Source organism: Falco rusticolus, chromosome 3 (genome assembly GCF_015220075.1).
Source record: "Falco rusticolus isolate bFalRus1 chromosome 3, bFalRus1.pri, whole genome shotgun sequence".
NCBI classification, from domain to species: domain Eukaryota; kingdom Metazoa; phylum Chordata; class Aves; order Falconiformes; family Falconidae; genus Falco; species Falco rusticolus.
In genome coordinates, this window is record NC_051189.1 from 80,830,998 (window position 1) to 80,855,902 (window position 24,905).

At 39.0% G+C, this 24,905-nt stretch overlaps 1 protein-coding gene across 3 annotated transcripts in view; it reads right to left on the minus strand.

Moving 5' to 3' along the window:
* ABCA13 (ATP binding cassette subfamily A member 13) overlaps positions 1 to 22,204 on the minus strand; it is a 200,360-nt gene extending 178,156 nt beyond the window's left edge. For 2 of the 3 annotated variants that reach the window (XM_037381325.1, XM_037381324.1), the window contains exons 1-6: positions 21,951 to 22,202; positions 14,058 to 14,151; positions 12,369 to 12,492; positions 3,569 to 3,720; positions 2,674 to 2,702; positions 908 to 1,071 (exon numbers count right to left, since the gene is read on the minus strand). In XM_037381325.1, coding sequence (XP_037237222.1) covers positions 908 to 1,071; positions 2,674 to 2,702; positions 3,569 to 3,720; positions 12,369 to 12,492; positions 14,058 to 14,151; positions 21,951 to 22,040 — 653 coding nt within the window. In that variant the 5' untranslated portion in view covers positions 22,041 to 22,202. Of the gene's footprint in view, positions 1 to 907; positions 1,072 to 2,673; positions 2,703 to 3,568; positions 3,721 to 12,368; positions 12,493 to 14,057; positions 14,152 to 21,950 lie in introns of all 3 variants that reach the window. The other variant, XM_037381326.1, reaches the window with a different exon arrangement.
* Positions 22,205 to 24,905: the final 2,701 nt, after the last annotated feature.

Below are 24,905 nucleotides of genomic sequence, written 5' to 3' on the forward strand. Positions count from 1 at the left end.
AAAATGCAATCATATAATTCATATCTTTTTTATTGGGAAAAAGGTGGTGGAATGCTAAAGGGTGACAGATCAGCACAGTAATTTCCCATTTAAAGTCTTTGAGCCTCTGCCTCCTTGTAGGGTAAGGCTGGTGAAGTTCATGGCCAGTCTTGCACAGGCAGCTGGATTCAGTGGCTTCTTCTAGCCTTATAAATATGTTAATTGACTACAATGACAATTACCTATCAACATACTACAGCCAACTGCCTACTCTGGCAAATATATTTCTGACTTTTTCCTAACAATCCCCTTATTTTACTGGAAATTCCTGTAGATAATTGTCTTAGTCTGTGCTTTTGATACCAGGTCTTCCTCTGAATCTAGCTGTCCTTTACCTGAGGCAGAAAACTTTCATATTCAGAATACACTCTGGGTTTTTTCTTACTGCTTCACTTCTTGCAAGACAGCAACTAATTTTGATAACCAGAGGCTTGAGAAACAAAATAGAGTAATTTTCCTGATATTGTCTAGGTGCTACATACATATTAAATTGATTAGAATCCAAACTATCATTTTCTTAAATTCATATATAAATATTCTGTCTTTCAAAGACTCCCAAAGCACATTACAAAGTTCAAAGCCCAATTATGTGATGGGATAGCCTTTGCTAACACAAAGCTACTTCTTGGACACTCCTAAAGAATCTCTGCTGAGTTTGACAGAGATGAAAAATACAGTTAATGAAGGAATCAGAATGACTTAAAACTCCTACTACGCTTCTATAAAAGCGGAATCTGATAAACCAAAGAAAATTTCAGCCTGTTTACACTGATAAGGATGCTTATTTTATTAAATAGCCAGTGAGAAGAACAAGAATTGCAGGTAAAATATTTAAACTGAGCACTTTTAAGAATGTAAAAGTACTTACTTTTGAATAATTTTTAGAAACTGTGCTACAGCAGCTAACTCATCTTCTGTATAAAAGTTATCCAATTCAAGGTAAGGGAGTGAATGCAGAAAGTTCCAGAAATATGGTTGCTTGTACAGGCTTTCTGCTCTAGAAATCATTTCCTCCACTTCATTCAAATCCATCTTTATGTGAAGAAAACATTTACACAAAACACTTCCATTAACAGGATAAAGAGGTAGTAGGTGCCTGTTATTTCCCCTACCCCAGCCTTCTTGAATTTTAAATGCATAGAAATGCATCTCTAGCTTTGGTATTTCACCACATTATTTTGGTGGTACTTTGAACTTATGACAGCTTTGTTTCAGATGCCTTTCCCTACTATGATGGAAAATGGATCTAGGAAAAAAGTTAATCAATCTCTACTCAGAAGGGTAACTCTTTGCCAAAAAGAAGAATTATCTTTGAGATCTCAAACACAAGGAGCTCTTTAGCCCTCTAATGAATTTCTAAGTCTAGGGTATAAAGACCCGGGGACTGCCAGGGACATGCGATTCTTGCCTCACAGCTCCTTATGGAGTGTGGGGGGGGCTGTGAAATAACAATTTATAAGAACGGCTCTTGAACTGACTAGGGTAAAAATCACTCTTTTATAGAACTACACTACCAGATGCCTACACAAAACATAGGTTCTATCACACTTGTTTATTATGCAGTCTTTGTTTCTCTAAATTTATGTTTCACTAGAGGTCTTTTGGATAATAGTAACATGAGCATGGTTTATACAAAAAGAAGCTTGTGTATACAAGCTCTGTTACCAATAATGATAGGCTGCTTTCAACTGTTTTCTTAATATTTGTAATTACATTATTATTATTTTATATTCCATTTCTGAAATGAAATTTCTTATTGATACAGGTCCATTCAATCAAGCATCATGAGCAATTTAAAAGTGTTACTATAAAAATGATATCTAATTTCAAGTTATAAAATGGAAACCTAAGTTCCATGAAGTAGCAGTTACAATCAACCAAATATGGAGAAAAATAATTTTAAACTATTGTTAAAGTGAAAACAGTCATCTGTGAAAGTTACAAAACTAGCAGTAATGGAGATCCACTACTGTGCCCATTCAGCCTTCCTTTTTCTGTTGAGAACAGAAGGGTGAAAGAACTAATGCGTTAGGGACAGCATAAAGACCAAACTCATGTCACACAAACTGCCAAACAGATTCTGGAAGGAATCATGTTACTTCTTGCATATTTGTCTTCCTACACCCCTGCTTGAGTCTGCTTGCCATATCACAAATTCAAATTCAAAGTAACCTCACCCAAGCAAAGGGCTCATCTTTTCAATCTCACTGCAGTTCTTTTTTAAGTTTTGGGTTGCCTTTTTTTTTTGGTGGGGGTTGTTGATTTGTTTGTTGGGGTTTTTTTTAATGGTAAGTACACACTAGAGTTCCTTGCAAGACATTTTGTAATATGATTTTATACAGCTAGACAAAGTCTAGTGGATGGACTTTGAAATTGCTCCTAATGAACAACTAGCTTTCAAATAGCTGTGGATATTAGCTATTAACAGCCTGGACTGGTTTAAATCAGTAATCTAGAAACCAGTGAACCTCTATCAAATTTACAAAACATAATTTTTTACCTCAACAGCACACCAGTTTTGTTTTTTAAAGATAGTTTACTATAACTTGATAGGTTACAAATTTCTGACCATTATAATAAAGATGCCTCAATATCCAGAACTGTAATTTAGCAATAGACTGTAAAAATACTTACAGTAAGAAAAGTGGTGATGTTATGGAGCCCTGTAAAATCAAATATTTTTCTTTACAGAGATGCATTATTAAATTCAGAATAATCAATTTTATAAGCAATAACAAGTAGTGCACAAAGGGCATTTCTACAGGAGTAAAGGCATGTGAAACAACAAATAACCTAGAAAGTGAACCAAATGATTTTCTGGGCTTTCTGATACTTTTACTATTGTAACAAAAATAATTTAAAAGAAATTGTTTACCATTCACTTCTCAGTATGGCAAAAGAAACACTACATGAATGTACTAGCTCCCAAACAGCCATGAAAATGACTGTTTCACCTAAATCTTTATATTTGAAAACTCAGCCAGAAAGGCAGGGTAGTAGTAATATGCCTTAAATGTCCACCTGCTACAGCAGCAAGGCTGTGCAGTATGGGTGGGAACAGAGCAGAAACAATAGACATTGGTTTTTGAAGTCTCACTTTTTTATTGAGAGAGTGACTTGTTTGCTAAAGGTCACCAGGTGTGAGCTACTGAGATTTTTCCATCCCTATACTCTCCAGTACAACAGAAAAACCTGGGGAGAAAGACTTGAAGCCTGATAATTTACTTCTGAATGCATGCTAGACCAAGTAACCACGTGCTTAGATTATTAATCCTTAGCTTTAAACCTTTCCCCTCCCAGTATTTTGTTAACTACCAAGTAGGAAAACAAGGGCACAGTTTTAGAAATCTAACTTTTTTTTCTGATAATTTTATGGCAGCCACAGTAATAGTAATCATAAAAGTAGGTTTTTTTCAGATTAACTAAAATTTTAGTTTGTTCATTTTATTTTTAAGAGTGTTCCTTTGTTTGATGGTTTATCACTACCTGATAGACAAATCAATTCATTATTAGAAAGATCACAGTTTACCTGAGAGCTTTGAAGTTTCCTCCCATAGCTTTTCCAGAGCCATCGCTTTCTCTGTGGTCTCAATAAATCCCTTTGCAAGTTCTTCTACCTCTTTCATGAAGTCTAGATCAGGTCCTGTGAATCTCTCTGGACCACTTCGGATGCCTGCAGTACTTTTTTACAGAAAAAAATGGAACAGAGGATGTAATTACAAACTGGAAGCAAGTTTTAAGCTTTTTTAGCTGAAATTTTAGCTGAAAAATGTGTATATACTCACAGCAGTATTCTGATTTTTTTTTAAATTATTACACATTTACACAACTTTCATTTAGTTAAATTCATTAGCGTGAAAGTTGCAGCTTTAAGTCTCAAAACCTCAGGAAAGAGAGCAATTTAAAAATTCTGAGCTGGAGCCACTCACCTACACCAGTAAAACAATTCTGGCAACAGCCAAAGACAGACACATTCAAAGAAGTCTTTGGTGTTTCTGAACACACTTAACTTTTCTCCCCTGGTTTATCATGAGTCCAAGTCATAGTTCTTTGATAGCCTGTACCCTGAAGTTCAAGTTTTCCTGTTGCAGGTAAGGCAACACACTGCAACCAGAACAGGTAAGTTGGTCAATGTCACCAAATACAGGTTAAGTCCCTCTTTCTGGGCCCTGAAGAAAGTTGGCATTTCCTTTTTAGTTAGTTTACTAAGCAACAGAACTATGATAACAATTCCACCACCTTAGCAAAAAAATGCCCACACTAACAAACACGCACATTCCACTTGACATGCTCCCCAAGGCACCCTTCTACTTGAAAAGTGAGAATGGCATCTCTGGCTACACATTTTTGCCCTATGCTGACTCACACACTTTCAGTGTCCGTTGTAAGGAAACCCTATACAGTTTGTATTTGAGCTACGACAACTTGTTTTTTCAAATACACACAGAATCTATAAAAATAATGTCTAATTATCACTACTGGCTTTCCTCTGATTTTAGCTTACAGCTAAAGTTTGTTATCACTATTATCTCTATCGTACTACCATCTGGTGGTTACTCGACAGCACAACAATTTTCTAACAATAAAATAAAATCAGAAGTCAAAGAGTCATTTAAACATTACTTTACAGGACAAAATTACTTAGACTCTCCTAAGGCACCATAAACAATGGAATAATCATCTTTAGCATGTCATTAGGCAGTTGAATTCTGGTTTATGTTATAGGAAGTTCAAAGGATCTTAAAGTGAAATCTTGTGCAGCAAAAACATTGCTATTTTTCATTATAGGCACAATTAACTGTCACATAAGCACCAGTTACAAAAATATCATGAGTTACATTCCTTTCTTGTCAAATTTGTATCTGAATACTAGTTTTCAGCACAATTCTTACTTATTAGTAAAGAAAAATCTAATGAGACAGATTCCTAAACCAAAGAATCAGCCACTGCTTTCTGATTCTTTCATTTCTCTCTCCCTCCCTCCCCGATGCTCATTTGTTTAGACAGCCACCAAGCTGTCTGCAACTTTAGACTAAGAGATGAGAAAAAAATTTAATCTTAAAACAATCAAGTTCTTGATTGTTTCAGTACAGCTTATTTTGATCCCAGCTTGGCAAATAGCCAGTAGGATTTTGGAAAACTCTTTCACCAGCTTCAAACTTCAACGGCTTAAAGTAAAAAAATTCCTCACTACATTTTTTTTTTCTCCTTTTAAATGGAGTTTTAAAAAGCAGGTTTCTGTTGCTCAAAGGGCAGCTTTTTAGGTGATTAACAGCTAGGCTTTAGCTATTGATTTTGAAAACCACCACATAAATTCCAGTGTTACCAACACACCTACTGCCTGAAATTTCAGACAGCTAGAAACACTGGTATTTGGCAAAGAACAGGAACGCTAACTACATACTGAAAACTTTCTAGCACTGCGCTTTTTAAGCATGAAAAAGTGGCCAGTACTTGACCAGAATAACAACCACCACATTGGTTAAAACACAGATCCAGTCAGAACTTAAAAAATAAATAAATAAAACAACCCTAGCTCAGTTTCCACAGGATTTGCCATGGGTTTTTATTTTTTTTAAATACTTGATGAACTTTAAATTGACAACTAAACTTACAAAATATCACGCCTTAATACAATCACAAGTATTCAGAGAAGTGGAGCATAAAGGCACTATTTCAACCCACATTGATTTCCCTCCAAATTAGACATAAGCCTTACATCCCCATGTACAATTGTCCCTGGTTTAGAAGCATTGCAAACAATAATGCTCTGGGGGAAAAGGACACTTTTACCCACACAGGAGCATATGGCTGGGCTCAGGTCTGGCTCCAGGGCTGCAGGCGCCCCCCAGCCTCCCTGCCAGCAGCAGGCTGCACAGGTAACAATGACAGAGGGAGCCAGTAACTGCCTCTCCTCTTCCCCCATCATTGACTCCGCTGCATCTTGGATCTGCAAAGCTTGGGGGGGAGCAGAAAACAACCCTTTTGATCTTGGCACCAAATTTTATGTGTTATAGCCACCTGTTTGATATATAGCAGAAGCACATCTGACAACACAGGCTGAGTTAGGTGACTATTAATCTCTTCTGTTAATCTGAATCTCTTGTGAGTAATCCCAGCCCAGAAACCATTCAGCCTCACACTGTGTGAGCAGAGCAGTGGGTGGTTCTTGGAGCAGGTAGGTAGCAAATGTAATAGCTAAGTGAGATCTGTTTAGCAATATTTTTTCAAACGAGGAAAACTGAACTCCCTCACCCCACAATTTAAGTAAGGAAAAACACTGTCTGCTCTTCATCACTTAGCTTTACAATATTTTGTTGACAGCTATAAAGCTTCCTTTGAACAAAGAAGGCTTCAGGCCATACTGCCCTAGGTGCTGTGCGAGACAGCAGCAGCCTGCTTAGCCCTCCTGCTTTGTCCCTTAACCGAGCAGGACAGCAGCTCAGCTGGGATGTTCTTTCAGCATCTGTGGGTTTGAGGGCTGGGGAGACCAGCCACTCTCCTGTGAGGGGTCTCACAGACTACACAGGGTGGAACTGGAGAGGGTACACAGACTAGAAACAAAGAAAATACCTGGCAGCACTCAGAGCATGGTGGCTCTAAAGAGCTCCAGGGTAAGTGCCAGGAAAAGCAAGTTGGTGTAGATATTTATAGTATGAAAAAAGGACTAAGACAGAGGCATAAGGCCCAGCTATTACAGAAGAGAAGACAGCACATGCAACCTGAGAAACTCATAGAAACACCACACTCCCAAGAACAAGCCTCTCAACAGATGAGAACAGCTGTTTGGACATGCTGTTTCTAAACTATTAGCTTTATGGGGATTTCCAGGGCAGGACCAAATCTCAGCCAGCTGCCACTCATGCCCTTTTTTGCCATCATTGCCACAGCCCTTGCTCTGGTCACTCTTGGAGCAACCTCCTTTGGAAGAGGAAATCACAATGGGCCTGATATTAGTTATCAGGCTCCATTTTATGAAACAGCTTAAAATATTACAGGGGTTCTATTTACTGAATATCTGTGTTAAGTTTAAGGAGTTTTACGTATTTTCAACATGGTAATAGGGGATGATATTTACCTCCTAATAAGAATGCTATGAGAGATCACTAGTTTCTTAATTCAACACAAACAACACAAAATTGGAGGAAGATGTCACCGTCTTGCCAAAAAGATAAGAAACTAGACTCAAAACCAGCTGCAAGGACAGTCAAGACAAGCAATTTTCAGACAGTGTGCCAACAAAAATATTTAGTTGTACTGCTACTCTCCCAGAGAGCCTTCAGTGTGTGTTTTCTGGAGCAGAAGACTACATGAACTTATTTGTGTATGCGTTGAATAAGTCAACGGCAGCAGTTACTAGGAACAATAAAGAGAAGCAAGGGATGAGAAAAAGGACAAAAGGAGGAAGCTAGTAATTTATAGGAGAGAACATATCTAATTAGAACTGGGGTGTTAGGAGAAGGGGTGTGTGTATATATATATATATATATGAATTTATTATCATCCATGGTAACTCTTTCCTTAATTGTGCATTTCCAGAAATACCTGTGTGAGGACAGAAATCAAATTAAAGACATACATTCACACAAACTTTGACCTTGATAAAACACTGCAAAAGAGCAAAAAGACTCTGCATCTTTTTGAGCATGTAAAAGCAATTTCCTAAAGCCATGACTCAGAAATGCTAATTCTGTTCAAATTACCCAGTTACTCAGGATGATGATAAGAATGTTCATCTGAGACCTCAGTTATGATGTGCAATGCCGTTTAGACTGGTGATTTTCATGAGCCTCTCAGCACACTCTTGTCTCAATCTCACCCCTGCCACCACATTAAAAATTTGTCTCTAAAATTGCAAATCCCCAACTCTGCTGGCTCCCATTCTCACCAACTCAGGACAGCCTGGAGACATGACATCTCCATCAACACCAAAACACATGCCGGAAAATAGCTTACTGCAGGTCTGTCACAGAAAGATCTTTCCCCTCCATGTTGCATACTATTATAACCCTTATAAAATGCAACGGACCAAACAATATAAAGAACTAAAAAAACATAGTTCTTAATTGGCTATAAAATGGAGAAAACTCATGTTAAAAATTCCTTTTCTCCACAACTCTGACAATCTGTAAGCAAGATCACTAAAATTGCTTAAGTTTCTGTTTTCCAACTACATAGCACAAGACTACAAAAGCCAGGGTGACTATTCAGTAAGTTGCTGCAGACATACAGCTATCTTGCAGAATTATTTCTTTTTTCATTTTAAAATACATAAGTAAAGAAAAATCTGATCCTTTAAGCAATTTTATGCAAGTGCTGTCACTGCTTAGATCTTGCTTGATCTTGTTCTTCCACACCTGCTCTTGTACATGAGCTCTTCCAATACTACTCCACCAGAGAACCACAGAGGCCCAGGTATCAATAAAAACAGTAACAAGAAAGTGACCAGGGGGAGTGGGATGGCCCCAGCAGGGGGGACAAGCTAGAAACTGAAGCACCCCTGGAGGAGGCCACATCCTCCCCAGTGAGGCACCATCCCCCACAATCCTGGCAAGCAGGCAGAGCTGGGGGTGGGTCACAGGCTCCAGCAACAGCCCCAACACAGCAGAATGAACCCAGGAGTCCAGTCAGGTGCAAAAGGAGACAGAGCTACCACATGGGTCTGAGGGGTCCATCCAGGAGAAGATGCCAGAGACAGACCTGGGGCTCTGACACACCTACAGGGTTTGCCTCGCCTGGCACTGCTCAGGCTGCTACTGCTTGTAGATAAATAGAGAGAAATAAACTAATGAGCTTAGAAACAACATTTTAGAGTATTGTTTTAATGATCTTTGTAGTTCTAAGTCCAAGAAAACCTAAGCTTCATTTTCTTTTAGGTATTGAGAAGTCTAATGAACATAGATCTAGGAGTCTGAGCTGCAAGGGCAAATCCCACCACATTCTGCAATATTTGCAGTTGAATTAAGAGCACTGGGGATATATTATGTTTTATGCACAGGCACTTGCATTTGCAGATGTTAGGCCATAGGACACTGTGCTGCATGGTTTTATCTTATCTGCATGCTCTCAGTTTTACTCTGTGCTCCATTAAGGTGAGGTGGGGGGTGGAACATTCTGGAAAGAGCAGGGAAAAACATCATTTGCCATGGGAGTTCCTAAAGATACCTCCTAAATATTTCCTTACTCTGCTCTGAGATACTGCTGAGTGTAACAGATTAGGGAATCACATCAAAGAGCTGCAAGCCACCAGCTTTTGCAGTGGCTGAAGAGAGGAGCAAGGAGCAAAGCTTCAGAGCTGTTAACAAATGGATGGTTTTCAAGTCGTCAGGGATTTTGCTGTAAATCAGAATTAATGAGGTAGTTGTAGACTTAACCTGGCTCATCTTCTCACTATATCAATGGCTGTTAATAGAGCCTGTTGCTTGAGGGGATGGCACCACATCTGTGAGGGCATGGCCTGCACCAGGATGACTTCAACCCCTGGCTCAGCTCCCCTCAAGGAGCAGTCCTGCTCAGGCTGCTCACTGACAAATAGTCATTTGGGTAATTTATGGGTTTCATAGTGGAGGTTCCAAGAGAAGTCATAGAATTACTTTTTTTCCAAAAGACAACAACTATATTTCCAACTGGTAGCACTGATGTGGTACATACTGCGAAAATAAATGGGTTAAGTGTCCATGCAAACTGTGCAGAGTCTTTGATTTACCCTTAATAAATGCAACATTGTTGATGTAAAAATGTCCCTGAAAATGATTGTAAAGAGCCACCGATGGTTTGATATAATCCTGAAAGGGAAGATAATCTGTATTACTGTTCCTATGCCATCCCTTCTCTCCAGTCAATACAGGGACTTTGTAGGATCTAGTTATGTTTGGCTGATCAAGCTGACAGTCTGTATTCCTAAGGCTGTTCGCAGCCAGCATAAGTCAGAGCAGACCTAAGGTTGATTTAATTTATACTTGATGGACCTACTGGAATAGACTGACTTCAGAATGAACTTCATACTACATTTACACCTCTTTTCCTTACCCAGGCCATATGCTACTTAGTGTAGCCTATTGAGTATGTACATATACATACATGCTTGCATTTTATTTTTTCATTGAAAAATTGAAAGCCGCTGAATAACTTCCCCAATTCTTAAGTAGGTCTAAGACTGCCTCCAGGAAATTCTTTCCTGCTTTTCTTTTGAGCTGAAATATAATTTGGGCAACTCAGTCAAAACAGTATAAATAAACATGCAGAGAAGTCAATATATTTCATATTTTTTAGAGATTTAACACACTTAGATGGCATCTGGACTAGTGATAAAGATAAGACCTATCCTTTTAGGACATAATTTTTAAAAAGGCCAACAGTTATTGCATAGCGATATAATATTGCCACTGAAAGTAACAGGCTACAGGCTTTGTACTGAGTTTGCCAGACCATAGCACAGAGGCTTGACACCTTTGCTTTGTTTGGATTGTTTTAACGTACCTGCAGTTTTGCTTTTGATTTGGTTTAGTTTTAATTTATTATTTTTTTTCTGGCCAGATGGCTATGGCTATTTACTTGACTTTCACTTGTCATTGTATAATACCACCATAGTTTTACACAGACAGTAGTAACAAGTGATCATTCTGTGGAAAATGAGGTATTTATGATTAACATAGCAAATCAGTGCAGAGCAACTCAGGCCCAGTGTAACAGTAGAGGCCTTGAGAAGCGGGGACACAGGATGCATTGTACTGGAGTACAGGTCTAGGATGATAAGAGATGGGGCATAGGCTGGCACCGAGGATCCCATGGCTATAAACAACTCGCCAGCGGTCAGTTAAAATGCAGAACTATAAATCAGCTTTGTCTGGCTATAAGTATCAAGAAAAAAGAACAGATACCTAACATACGTAAAAGATACCATATACCTTCAGATGTATCATAGACATGCAGACCAGTGGAGGACAAAGAAGGTTTAAAAGCACTTTAGCAAACACAAATGACCCCAAGTGTACCCTAGAGTGAAAAAGAAGCCATCAACACAACACATTCCTCCAGGCAAAAGGAGCTTCAGATCACAATTTACCATAACAACCCTACTACCACCAGACTGTAGCCACTGACCTTATGAACCAAAGCAACAGTGAAAAGGTAAGCATAACCCCAGGGAAAGGAGAAGAAACTAAGTGGCTGTGTAACATTTGAACTGTATTATTATTACTAGGAGAATTTTTGTTTAGGATTACTGTAATGCTGTTATTTCTGTATATAAGCATTTTCTATGATAAAAGAACTGGCCTAATAACAATTTGTGGCTTAAACCATAAAGATTTCAATTCTACTAAGAAATGATTGCTTTATGTAAAAGGTATTTGCCCATAAACAAGATTTATTTTGCATGATCTTATGCTTAATCAACAGTTCTCTACATATACAAATAACTAGAACAGACTGTCTAGATCAAATGGTAAGTATCATGGCCCATTACTGTGATATTGAAGCTTTCCAACTTGCTGCATGCTGAATTTATTGCTATCTATAAACTTCTACAATAATAAACCATAAAAACTTAATGGTCTTACACACTTACCTGGCTCAGCTCTCTAAGATCTTTTTTGGTAGATATTCTCAATTTTCTAACAGTAATACATACATATATATACACATATATTCTGATTAGCTCACCTCAGTTTGACTTTATTGTTATGTATGTTGAAAGATTACTTATGACTGCATCCTTCAGCCAATTTACATATGTCCTTGCATCTCAATGCTATTCAACATTTTGAAGTAGGTCAAATTACCACATTTCTTAAAGAAAAAGCTCAAATTCAGGTCCATCCCTTTTCTTTCTGTACTCTGGGATCCTGTGACAAGGCCCTTTTACAGGCTACTTCAAGTTCTTTTTAGTACAGAGTTACTACTACTCCTCCTTTCTGGCTTTTTGTGGTCTTACTTAAGAGTTATCCTTGTTTTGCTTTTCTGCCTTTACTTCTCCTACCATGTGTGCTCCCAAACTACCCAAAGTTTAAATCCATGCATAATACACTTTTTACTGCCCAGTCTCACCCTCATGTAATAAAAAACTTTTGAGTGAAGAATAAAAGCAGCAACAAAGGGCGAGAATACAAGGCACACCTCCAATTTTCCCCCCAAAAAAGTTTTCAGTATCTAATAACAGCATAAAATGCCCAAGAAAGGCAAACAAAAATTCATAAGAGGCATGACTAAAGACCCTACACCTTTTGCATTCATAAGGTCACTAAAGGAAACTTAGCACAGAGTGACAACCTTTGCTTTAGAAAAAGACGCAGTGTGATGCTGACAGCTCTGCCCAATTCGTAACTTACCGTAAGCGGTGGTTTGTCTGTGTTGTGTAACTAGAATTCTTGCATCTTGAACCAACATTACAGAAAAGAGTCCGCATGAAAGGATAAAGGCCCTGACTTGGTAAATCCCGAGCTTCTAAGTAACCTAAAACCAAGCAGCAGCAGAATTAAAACCAGTGATGTTGAGGTTACAAACCTGTACCATCACACTGTGTGCCTTTCTCCTAGAAAGTGGCTTTGTCACCTGCAAACAATGAAGTTGTATCAATGGTAGGTGTCCCATTTAAGAATAACTAATTCACCACAGAAAACAAAATAACCTGTGTCAGAATGTGACAACAGGGTATAACATTTGAGAGCAGTCTTTGAAAAGCTGATTTTCACGGTAGTAACACCATTGCATGTTTCCATAGTTCTGACAATTTAAACTTCAAAATATAAAGCAACTTTTTTCTTATTTTGAAACATAAGGAATAGCTATAGGATTCATATTTAACCTCATTTCTTTCTTTAAAATAGCAAAAAATGAGAAATACTTGCAATACTTCCCCTTGTCCTCTGGATAACCTTCTTTTGGCAACCATTGCACCAAAATTAAAGGAATTAAATGAGAGCAAAATAAGAAAGCTAGTATTTGGCCTAGCACTCTTACTGAATATTTAGAATTGAAAGATGCAGAAATGGGGAATTTACATGCACCTGATACTTAAAAATCCCAATTTTATTTAAATTCATGTGCCAATATTTTTGAGACATGTACCATTAGAAATTGCACTCTTAATCAAGCCATCCCTCATTCCTCAGGAACTGTACCTTATGTATAAAATAATGAATTTTGAGTTGTGAATGACCATTTGCAGATGAGATATTTTTACTTAGCACACTCCAGTTCACAGTGCAGCAAGCTCTCCAAGCATGTACATTGTACACCTTTCTGCTAAAACAAAGCAGAAAATGTACTGGAGGAGCACGCTTAAAGGACTCAAACCATTATTATGCACTGCATCTTTGTGTCCAGACTAGAGCAAGTCTAAAGTAAATGTGTATAGCGCTGGCTAGATTCTCTCCAGATGATTCACTCTACAGATCTACAACTGTTTTACCAAATTGGTTTGTAATTTAGCTGGTTTATCCCCAACTTACTGGCATCTGTGAGTAACAGAATAATAAACTGAGTAGATTATAATTCATAAATCATTCTTTCCTGAATGAAGTTAACATTTGACAAGATAAAAGCAAAACCAACTTTATAACATGGAGGTAGTCGTAAAAAGTTTGGAAGTGTTGATGGAAATGGAAGATTTTATTATTTACAAAATATTCATTCAAAATCCCAGGAAGTGGATAGGGGTAAGATTCATCTTGTCTAACTGTTAGTATCTACTGCATAATTATCTACTCCTGAGCCAGTCATTGAAACTCCATTACTCAACAGAAAGGAATAAGTACAACTAAAACATAAGTGACACACCTTAGTTCAGAGTAAATATCTAAAACTTGTCTGACAAATCAGACCTTAAATTTTGTATTTATTTCCCACCTAAATAGGACTTGCTCAGACCCACAGTTAGACAAGACAATACCACTATAGGATTCTTTCCACTGACTCCACTACATGTAAGTCTCCCCTTCTAGAATATCTTTAATAATACCTAAATATTTCTGCAAGCAGAGGCAACCAAAATAGAACAGAGGTGAAATAAAACATACAGTTTTCCTTGTATTTTGGGGGCTCCTGGAAGCGGATTGCAGCCAGAATCAAGAAAAGCACGCATGGCCAGAGTATTTCAGTGAGAGACAGGACCTGAGAAGGGAAATCAAGACATCATGAGTACTATAGAAACAGGATTTTGGAAAAATAATTAAAATTAACGTATCTTTTAATTAAAAAAATATAAATAAGTATCCCCTCTACAACTACTTAGGGAAAATAAGATCATTAAAAGCAAATTAGTAATTAAAAATTCTATTGAAGTCCTTGTAACTTTGCCAAATACACTGCTTTCAGAGTACAAAAGTAGTTATCACTTCTATTTGTAGATATTTCCCACTGGTCAACACAGTGACTCTGACAACATGACGATAGTTACATACAGATTTCCCATATCTCCTAAGAAGCTAGCAGCATTCTGCACCTTTGCTGCAACTTCTCATGCTCCCCTGAACCCTGCCTGGTGGCGTACCTCCTTGTCCTTCCCAGGGTCTCTGACTGCTGCCATTACACCCTTTCTTTCACCTGCAGTTGCCTCTCTCCAAAAGCTGCCTTTGTCACCTCCAGAAAGGCATTGCGAGGCCAAGCTAATAGGCCTGAGGTCACCTACCACCACACTTCACATTTCCCTGCCTTCCCACCTCCAGGACCACAATGAAAAGGCACCCAAGCCAGTGCACTGTGGGATTCGTGGGTCTTGAGCATGTCTCCTCTGAGCAAATTGCACACACATGATATATGCTTGCACCTCTGTGGAGAGGATGCAACTCCCCAAACGGATTACACAAAGAAGAAAAACCCAACCAACCAAACATAAACAATAGACTCAATTTTCAGCTGCAAAAAGGAAGAAACTGCCACTCAGCCAAGGACTTCTAGATTTATTGATAAAAGTACTAGGAAGGTGTGAATACCAAACTCTGTAACAGGAATGTAGTACAAATTACAAAGAACACCACTGAAGTTCTCCCATTAGAGTTTATTAACTTCTTCAAAGCATATAATGGATTTTTATTTCTAAAATATCAGAGTTGAATCAAATTCCACTAGAAAAGTGATTCCTAAACTTGGGTACGTTAGAAAAATACCTGAGAAAATTAACATAATACTTAAGAACAACATCCAGTGGCAGTCTTCCCTGCAGAAAAAGATGTTTCTGCTGGACATGAGACAAGGAACGAAAAACTTCCTGAAATTTAGAGAAATTTTCATTTATCTAAATTGAACACACTCCAAACCAAATAGAAGCCAACCAAAAAACACGAAGTGTAGTACCTTCAAACTTCTAGGGAGCCACAAAGGCCAGCTACTCCCTGAGGCACATGGAGCTAGAGCATGACCAAGCACAGGAGCTGAACAGGGGAGCATCCACCCAGACAGGAGCTGAGGGCCTGGAAGCCCCATTTCAACTGGGCTCTGGGCCCAGGTGGAGCCCCAGGTGAGGCTGATCAGGGCTCTTAAGGCTTATCAGTGCCCCTAGGGGCCTGGAAGCAGCCTTCCTTCTTTGTATGTTCATCTCCATACCTCCTATCTGGAACCAGAGGGCCCTTGCTGTAGAGCAATACATTTGCTCTGGGGTATCTGAGGAGCTGAAGCCAGGCATGGCAGATGAGAAAGAGGGTACTGCAGAAGAGATTTGGAAAAGGCATCACCAGGCTGCCCATGAGGGGCTGGAAAGGGCCAAGGCTGCCCCTGGAGACACATACTACCACCACCTCCAGGTCAGTGCTGGGGGAAAGGGTGGGAGGAGGTTCCCACAAGAAGCTCAGGCAGGGGGTCATGGCTGTGAAAGACCAGACCTCATGGGGTTGTTTATAGGGGGAAAGTCCTGGTCAGTCACAGGCTGGGCTCCCTGGTACCTCAGGGTTCAAGGTAACCTAAGCTGGCAGTCAGGGTGTAGCACCAGCCCTCAACTCCCTAGGGGGCAGGGGGCCGAAGGCAATGCCATGCCAGTGGGGCCCTTGCCAGGCAGGGCCTGCCCTGCAGTACCCTAGCAAGGCAAGTGGGCTGGGTAGCACCAGCTAGGTTCAGCTGAGAGTCTGGGCCTCTAGGTGGGTCTGCAGTGGTGAGACAGGCCTAAGATCAAGCCAGAAGGCAGATCTGCAGGCTGTGGTCATGTTCAGTGAGAGCAGCCAGGATCAAACACGGTCCTGTAATCACTGGCAGAGCCTATGGAAAGGTACAGCTGAGTCAGAGACCACCGTTCCTAGCAAAGGCATTCTGTGGTATGGAACATCCCTTTGGCTACTGCAGGTCACCTGTCCCAACAACTCCCTCCCAGTTTCTTGTCCACCTCCTCACTGGCAGAGCATGGGAAACTGAAAAGCCCTTAATTTAGGGTAAACCTACTTAGCAACAACTAAAACATCAGTGTGTTACCAACATTATTATTATACTAAATCCAAAACACAGCACCGTACCGCCATCAAGGAAGAAAATAAACTATCTGAGCTAAAACCAGGGCAGGGCCCCAGCTGGTGTCTGAGTAGGGGCAGGGCTGGGTGTGTGGGTGGCTGCCCCAGGTGAGGCTGCTCAGGGCCATTAAGAGCTATCAGTGCCCTCAGGGCCCTGACATCTAGGAGCACAGCTGTAGGTGTATTTAGGTATTCATTTGATAATGATGTCTAGATAGGATAGAGCTACTTATCCCTTGCCCTTCTTTGCTCCTAGTCATTTTTCTGTAGGCTAGAGGAGCCCCTTGGGGTTCTGTATCATGGACACCATCTCTGGGCAGTCACCAAAGCCTGATTTCAAACCTGCTATTCTGTTCTCTGTCTGTCCTGCTGTACTGAACTTTTACCAGGGGCTTCCTTTACCTCTTGCAAGCTGATCAAGCAAAAATAAAGAAATTGAAAGAGTAGTTGGCTCAATAGCTTCTAAGTCAATTGCACAATATCCAGGATCATACTTGTGAGCCCTGGGCACTAAGATAATTGTACCAGCTTTTTGCTCTTTCAGTACAACAACTAGGACAAAACACAAAGTCGTGTAAATACAGCCATGGTGTGGAGCCGCCACAGCTAATTCTAGGCAGCTCTACGGCTGAAAGCCTAGGACTGGACTCACGGCTGTCACCGGCTGTCAACCACCAGCCAAAAAACCTTGAGGTTCTTCATTATATTTAACAAGGGCTAATGATGTGGGAAGAACAGGAATGGTTTTACTTGCTGGCTTAGTCACCAGTATCCAAACTGTTAAGAAAAAAAGCTAGTCTTACTGCATAGAGCTAAATCTAGGCCTTACTAAAAAAGATGTGAATTTGGAGCAGCATTTCACTAGGACACTTCTTGATGATAGTACCTCTTTGTTCAAGGAAATCTAATGTGTTGTTTGTACTTAGTAAGAAGGTTTCAGGCAAAAAAATGCAGGGGATTAAATATGTTAGTGAGAGGGATTTATTTGTGCTACAAAGCAGAGAATGGACAGACTTGAAGGCTTTTAATCATTACAAAGGCCTTCCCAGAGGGATGGAACAGATTTTATTAAACTTATCTGGAGAATTAGACCTAGGATCAAAAATATCACGCTATCTTATCACTAAAATTGAGGAACAGCATGGTACTAGCACTGTGTGATGCATTTGAGCTTGTACAAACAGCTTTATAGGAGTTATGATACCCGAAAAATTCTATTCTAGTTGCTTACCAAAACAGAAAAGCAGAAAACATATTATGTTTCCCATTAACTGAGACCGAAAAAAACCTACTAATGGAGAAACAAATTTCCCATCAATTCAGAATATGGCAAGCTTCTGACTTCAAAATCTAGATTAGTTCACCCAAACAAGTACAGAAATACCCTCGGTCTGCACCTTCTTTTTTCTTACCATTTCCCCTTTCAGGCTGCATTAAGGATCAGTCATTCATGTTTAAGATAGCTGTGAAATTAATTGGACTTTCTCCATTGACACTCCCCTTGGTATACCATAGCAGGTGACCAGAGGTCCACTTTTGCAACTTTCATGGGGTGTGGTATATCACTTGGCCTAAAACTTTGAGTGATGTTCTTCTACATCTCTGTGTACTTTGGATGGAGCCAAAGAAGTTAATTTATTTCAGGTAGAGTTCAGTTAATAGTTTTTGGCCTGTTCCTGGGCTTTTTTGTCTGCAATTAGATTTTGAACTTGAATAGTTCGACCCACTGAGAATTGCTGCTGGATTATTTGATGGTATGTAGAAAGCAAAACAGAGAAAGGAGAAGAAATCACCCATTCATAGGTATAACTGAGTGTCATCTGGCTAGAAATACAAGAGAATATTCTGTGACTAGAAAAGTCACACAGGCTGTAACACTGTAGGGTATGACAGGTACAGAACAGTTACAGGTAAGAACTCGCCTCTTGTTTAAGCTCTTCCAAAATTATTTGGCTTAGTCAGAACATCCAAAACTCTGGCATGCAGAGAAGGGTTACTATTCCAAATTTGGGACACATGAGCCAAAAATTCTTAAAATATAAAAATACATTATTTTTAAAAGGGCAGATTCTTTTTTTTTTTTTTCATAAACCTAGGAATCAAAATGAACATTGCACAATGCTATTAGCATTGGCACTGGGGTAGAAAGGCATCTAATGAAACGATAAGAGCTGTAAACAATTGTTACTCTTATTCTGGGATGCATTCTCCTTGGCTGTTACCATTCACCTGAGAAACCTCATTGCACTTATAGAACAAGTTAAATAGCAATGATTTTGGTGAATATACAAAATTCAAGGTTTAATAAAGATATCAAATTTGCAGCTGAAGAATACCAGTGAGCCAAGAATAGACCCCTTAGAGTAACTTCTGTTGTTTACAACACTTTAAGAACACAAATAATTTCATTTTCCATTTGCCTCCAAAACTTCATTATGCATTAATGGCTTATCAGAGGTAGACTTCTCAGTCTAACATGCTTATGCCTTTCTTTGTTAAAGTACCATGAGTCTGGATGTTGATAACAGCAATTGCAGAGAACCTAGGAATATTAAGAAATAATCCCATTGTCCACATTGCTGTAGTCTGCTCCAGCTGTCCTTACTACCATCACAACCACTGCCTGTATAGCAACAGCAGCAACCACGTAGCTGATGCTTGGACATGAGGGAGTCTGAAATAGTTGGGGGTTTTTTCACCAACCCCCCAAAAGAGCCCTTAGCAGTCCTGTCTTTTGATAAACTAATGATTTTTTTTTTTTTTAGACAAATGAAGCAAATCCCATTCAGCTGGCTTCTAGCAGAGCACATGATAAAAGAGGAATCTGGGGTTAAGTACAAGAAGTGAGAAGGCAGCTGCAGAGGCAACAATAGGTTGGAGGACTCAATGAACCATCAGCATGCTGCAGACATTAAGCAAGAAAATTTGATCTCACTGAGCAAGTTATTCCTGGTAAAGGTGGGAAGTAATATTGCTTTGTAAGGCATATTCATGTTCAAATAGGAAAGGCACAAACAGAAAAAGGTCCAAAAAAAGGGCATTTGAAAGATGGCAGCCCCTGTGCAGCTGCTTTGACCAGGCACTGAGCGGAACTGGGATCTGAGAGCTCATGCCATTCTTGTGAGTTGCGCTTGGGAGGAATGGTGAATTTGGTAATAGAGCTTTAGGATCTGACAGATAAAACGGACAACTTTGTAACTGTTCACTGTTATTTTTATTGTTTTGCACTGATGCAAAAACATACATGTGCAAAACATTGTGCTCAGCAGTGAGCAACTTTTAGGGATGTTTATATCTTTTAAAGTGTGGAAGAAAGGAGTGTGAACTGCAAAGGACAGAAGCAGGGCAAAGATGACACAGTGTAGGGACAGATGAAGAGAAATAATTATGGCAGCATTTTCTCTGAACTTAACATTAATCCAAGATGAAAATTATGAATAGTAACAGCTTTTAAAGAAAGGCATAGATTTAGGATAGTCTTTGTTTCATATTTCTTTTAATAGCCATTTTAGCAACTACACACTCAAAGCATTTCACAACATGATTATAATCCCAATTCTCCTCTAAATTAAGGTATCAGAACAAGAGAATTTGGGAATCACATTTCTTTCTTTACCTAGTAGCAAATTTGGACTGTAATAAATACTATATAAACAATATTTAAAAAATGCAGTGATAACAGGCAACTCTACTACTTAAGTTTTTTATGTATCTCCTGAGCTTCCAGAATCTGTAGATCAGGAGCAAAAGCTTCTGAAAACAGAAATGAGAAGGTATCTTCTACACAACTGCAATTTCAAACTCCAACTGATGTCTAAATGTACATATTATTCTCTGCTGCCTTTGAACCATGTTAATAAGAGGCACTGATGCCTGTCTGAATTCAGTCAAAACACCTACTCTTTACAGAACACAATGTCTTTCATAGCCCCTTCACTCCCTTCACATGTAATATTAACTAATACAATGTGATGTTCATGACACATCGTTAGTTCAACAGACCACACTTGTCTTGTAGTCCTGACTGCTGATAAATAACCATGGGAAGACAATTGCCTTCTATAGATAGACCTACACAATATAATACAGAGCTGAAGCACATCAGATCTTTCAGGACATGCTTTTCTGTTCCGATTCACAAGGGTCTGACCTGTCTTTTGCGTAGGTGGACAATCCACCTGGATTTCTTCTTGCATAACTGCATATGGAGCACCTTCACAGCTCAGTGTTTGCACAATGAGTATATAAGGAAGTTTTGAAAATTTCCCAGGGCAGCTTTTAGTTCTGAACAGGCAGAATTAAGTTTCCTTTGGGTCATTCACTGTAATTCCTAGTTTGGGGAAGTATGCATCTCAGTGAGCTCTCTCTTTGGGAAAGCTACCAGTTAGGCAAAATGAAAACGTACATAAATGAAGATTTCATCCTTAAATATATGAGAGAGAAAGCTAGGCAGAGAAAGAAGAGAAATGGATCAGTATGGAGGAGAACAGGAGATACTGAGAAGCTGCTTAATGCACCCTGACATACAAGGGACAGGCAGCATAGAGAAGTGTTTAGGAATGAATAAGAATATAACCAACAGTATCCCTCCCAGAAATACTTTTCATATTAAAAAACATCACTTGAAATCATTTGGAGAAGAAATTGTCTCTCTAAATCACAATTTTATTTAAGTGAAATATTTCTGAAATGAAAAGCTGTATGTTTAATTGAGGCAATCCTATCTGAAGCAACCAAGAAGCCTCATTGCAAATCCCCAGATCATCACAGACAAGGGAAATCAATGAGAAACTATTAATTGAAGTGACATTTTTTTCCCGCAAAAAAATTTAGCTCACTTGAGAAAATTCACTTCCTTCTATATTAAATTATCACATCAATCACAGCAAAAGCAAATGACATCTCATCTCACATTTAAGTATTATTTTAATTTTGACTGCTGTTGAAGTAGCTGCCACGTTCTTTTGCATATTGGAATTTGAAAGGTTACATTAGGCTTTGTAAAGTGGGTACGAAAAGTAATTTAGAAGTATATACAATTTTAACATACAGTCCTTGCATTCCCCCATATCTAGATTTTTATCACATTTTTGCAAGTTTTATTACATTACAAATGAGTACCTGTAATGTGAAGAAAATTTATTTTCATCCTCACCACTGCTAGAAGCACTGGTAGCATCCATGGATAATTTAAAGATAAGCTGTGGTTCATCAAAACTTTTATGAGATTTCCTATCTCATTTGCAAATTGGGGAGCATTGATGTATTCGGCTATTTCAGAATTAAAATATAGTGTTATTCTCTACTTGTATTTCCAACAATTAGGTGACCAAAGGCAAAACAAGAACCACTTGCAGCCAGCCTACCTTTAACAATCTGCAGCAAAAAAAAAGGGAAACCAATAGGTACAATCTTTCCAACAGATATTAAAAGAAGATTTAAAAAACTGCTTTTTTTTTATGATTTCCAAAAACTCACCGGTTGCCTCACACGGCAGAGCCAATTCTTCCAAAACAGAGCCTTGAACTGGTGTACAGCATGCCCCATATCGTCTTCTCTTTCCTTCATCCACTTGCAGAGTGGCTTCTTAAACTGAGACTTTCTAACATACAATCATCTTCCTAAGCAGTCTGAAAGTATTATTCAGAAGCTGATTAATTCCAGCACTAGAGAATGGTGCAAGAGATTTTCCTGCTTGCTGAGAAAAGATGAGATTATGTTTCTGCCTCTTGTTTTGCATTCGTTGAGGAATCTCATCTTTCCACTTGCTTCTCAGTGCAATGACAGTAAGGGGATGGGTTTGTATAAATGCCTTCAGGGTGCTTTACTCCACAGTACATATTTTGCACTTGTTTCTATTTTTCTGGAGTAAAAATGAATGTAAACAACAGGAAAAAAGAATAAGCAACACACATTTGTCTTTTTCCAGTTTGGTGACTTTCTGTCACTGCATTGTTAATGTCATGCATGTATATGCTTAGAATTTTTTTAAAAAGCATAGTAGGAAAATAAGTGCGCTGCTTAACCACGTAGCCTTATAAATTTCTGTATACATCTAGAACCCTTACAAGTACACATTTGGCACTTGGTGGTCCCATTGCATCATCATATGACTGTTTTAATTTTATCTTATAAAGGATGTGTTTGACATTTCATTCTCCTTTTCCAGTATACATTACTTACATGAAGATGGAATATTCTGATGAGTCAGAAAACTGTTAATGATTGCCACATGCTGCCCAGGATGAAAATCAGTCTTCCAGCATTTCCTTCAGCAAAGAAGGAGGAAAGTTCCTGGAGCTGTGTGTGGGGATCTGCAGCGGGGGTGGGTGGGTGGGGGGGTGGGGGCGGGGGGGAGCCTACAAGTATGTGTGGCAGCAGGGCCACCCAGAGACACAGCAGGTGTCTGGCAGTGCAGCTGTGTGCAGTTTTCCTGGGGGGTGAGAGTGACTGCCCTACCGACTGGGAATGTCACTGTGAGCAGAGAAGCAAACTTTCTGTGTATTTTGTTCTACACGAATGAATTGCCTAAGGTAGAATCTGATCCCCAAAAGCTCTCTTTATGGTCAATGGAGACACATAACACAGCCATTATAGAAGGCAATTCAAACCACCTATAATCTGAATCACGAGTCACACAGACACACGTTAGGACAGTGTGATGTCTGAGCAAAATATTCATGTCTCACTATTGCTGAGTAAATTGCATCATTACACTTTCTGCAAAATTTATTAGTATTGAATGGAAGATAGATTTTAACATTCACAGCTATTTTTCCACATTAAGTGAAAAATCCCCATCAATGTAAAAACTTTTTGGATACAGAAGTCAGCAGTGAGGAATCTGACTTCCACTAGATTTGAGCTAAGGCAGCAATCTAAAAAATTAGTAAATCTGATACTTCTGCAATGAGCAACTGCGCATCTGTAAGTCCACTGAGCTCTGCCAGTCTCCATGGGATGAGGTTCAGCTGGTGCCTTATGTCCAGTGCCTGAGCTTCCCTTTCCCAAGCTGTGAATTTGAGTCACTTAGCAGCAAGTTTTGGCCCTCCAAAGCATGTTGGGAATCTTAGTTAATCCATGTTAAATTGACTGATTAATCTGTTAAAATCTTTGTATTTGAAATGGTTGAATTTTTACATTTTCCATGGGTTCAAAGAGTAGAGAAAAAGCAGATTATATCGGTGTCATGAATTCATAACTTTTTATACAGTGGTAAAAATCTCCTCCCAGCAAAGCAGAAATCACAGATGTAGAATATGATTAGCTGAACACCTTTATTCCTCTTTATGGCAGGATTTCTGTTTCTCTGCTCTGAGACTGAAAAATTACAAAGTAATCATTTTGCTTTAAATGGAAATGTGAAAGTCCTCAGGACATACTAGAAAACTAAGTAGTTCAGTGTTTACCTGAATGATGTTAAGCATGTTTGTACCTCTAAGACAGGATTAATTATGCATGAATGTGGGTCCATTGAGCACATCTTCTGTTCTTCCATTAACCTCTATTTCCCACTCCACTCTGCCATCAAAGTGCACATCTTCAGCAGTCATCAAGCATGTCACTATCTTTATTCTTCCTTCAGTGCTGTGGAGCAGAGCCACATGTCCCCGGTGCCTACTCTCTCCCATCATGCCCCCACTATGCAGCTCTCCTCTTGGCATGCCCTATGGTGGCTAAGTGTAGCTGGACAAAGAACTGAAAACAAAGAACTTACCTCACCAAGGAGCTCCACTTCACAGCTGGCTGGCATTTGCATAAGGGACGTTTCTGCCTTTAGTCAAGCAATACTAAAATCCCTGCTATTTCAGAGTACGTACAGTAATTTGTTTACTAGGACCAAAAGTGAAATTCTAAGATAGCCAAGATGAAAATTCTGTGCACAATTTGCATTTTTAAACAAATATTTGTCAATAATTGAATATTGTGAATATATGCATGAGTTCACACAGCCATTTTAGAAAGCTGTGGAGCAGGATCTACAACGTGTGATTTGTAGGAAATTATAAACTAATCATTCAGCGTAATTGTAAGCCGTTATTTATCAAAGCATCTGATACAGAAGACAGTTCCTGACGGTCAGTACGTAAGCCAAAACAGCTCACATGAACCATTTGCCAAATTATTTTGAACACGTAATTCTACATATTTCTCTTCAGCCAACTGTATAATGTGCATATTTATTATGCTCTATATAATTACATACTCATAAATGTTGCATTCAGTTTTTTAATGCTAAACAGCTTTTCATGGACACAGGAAACAACTATTTTGTATGCAATTAGTATTCAGCACTAATGAACTACTGACTCCTTATGTTACTATACAAGATACCCAATAGACAAACACCTTTCCCCAGTGAGTTCTGTTAACTATTTGCTCTCATACATTGTCCTTTCTAAAGAAATTCATTCTTGCCTGGTATGGTGCTCT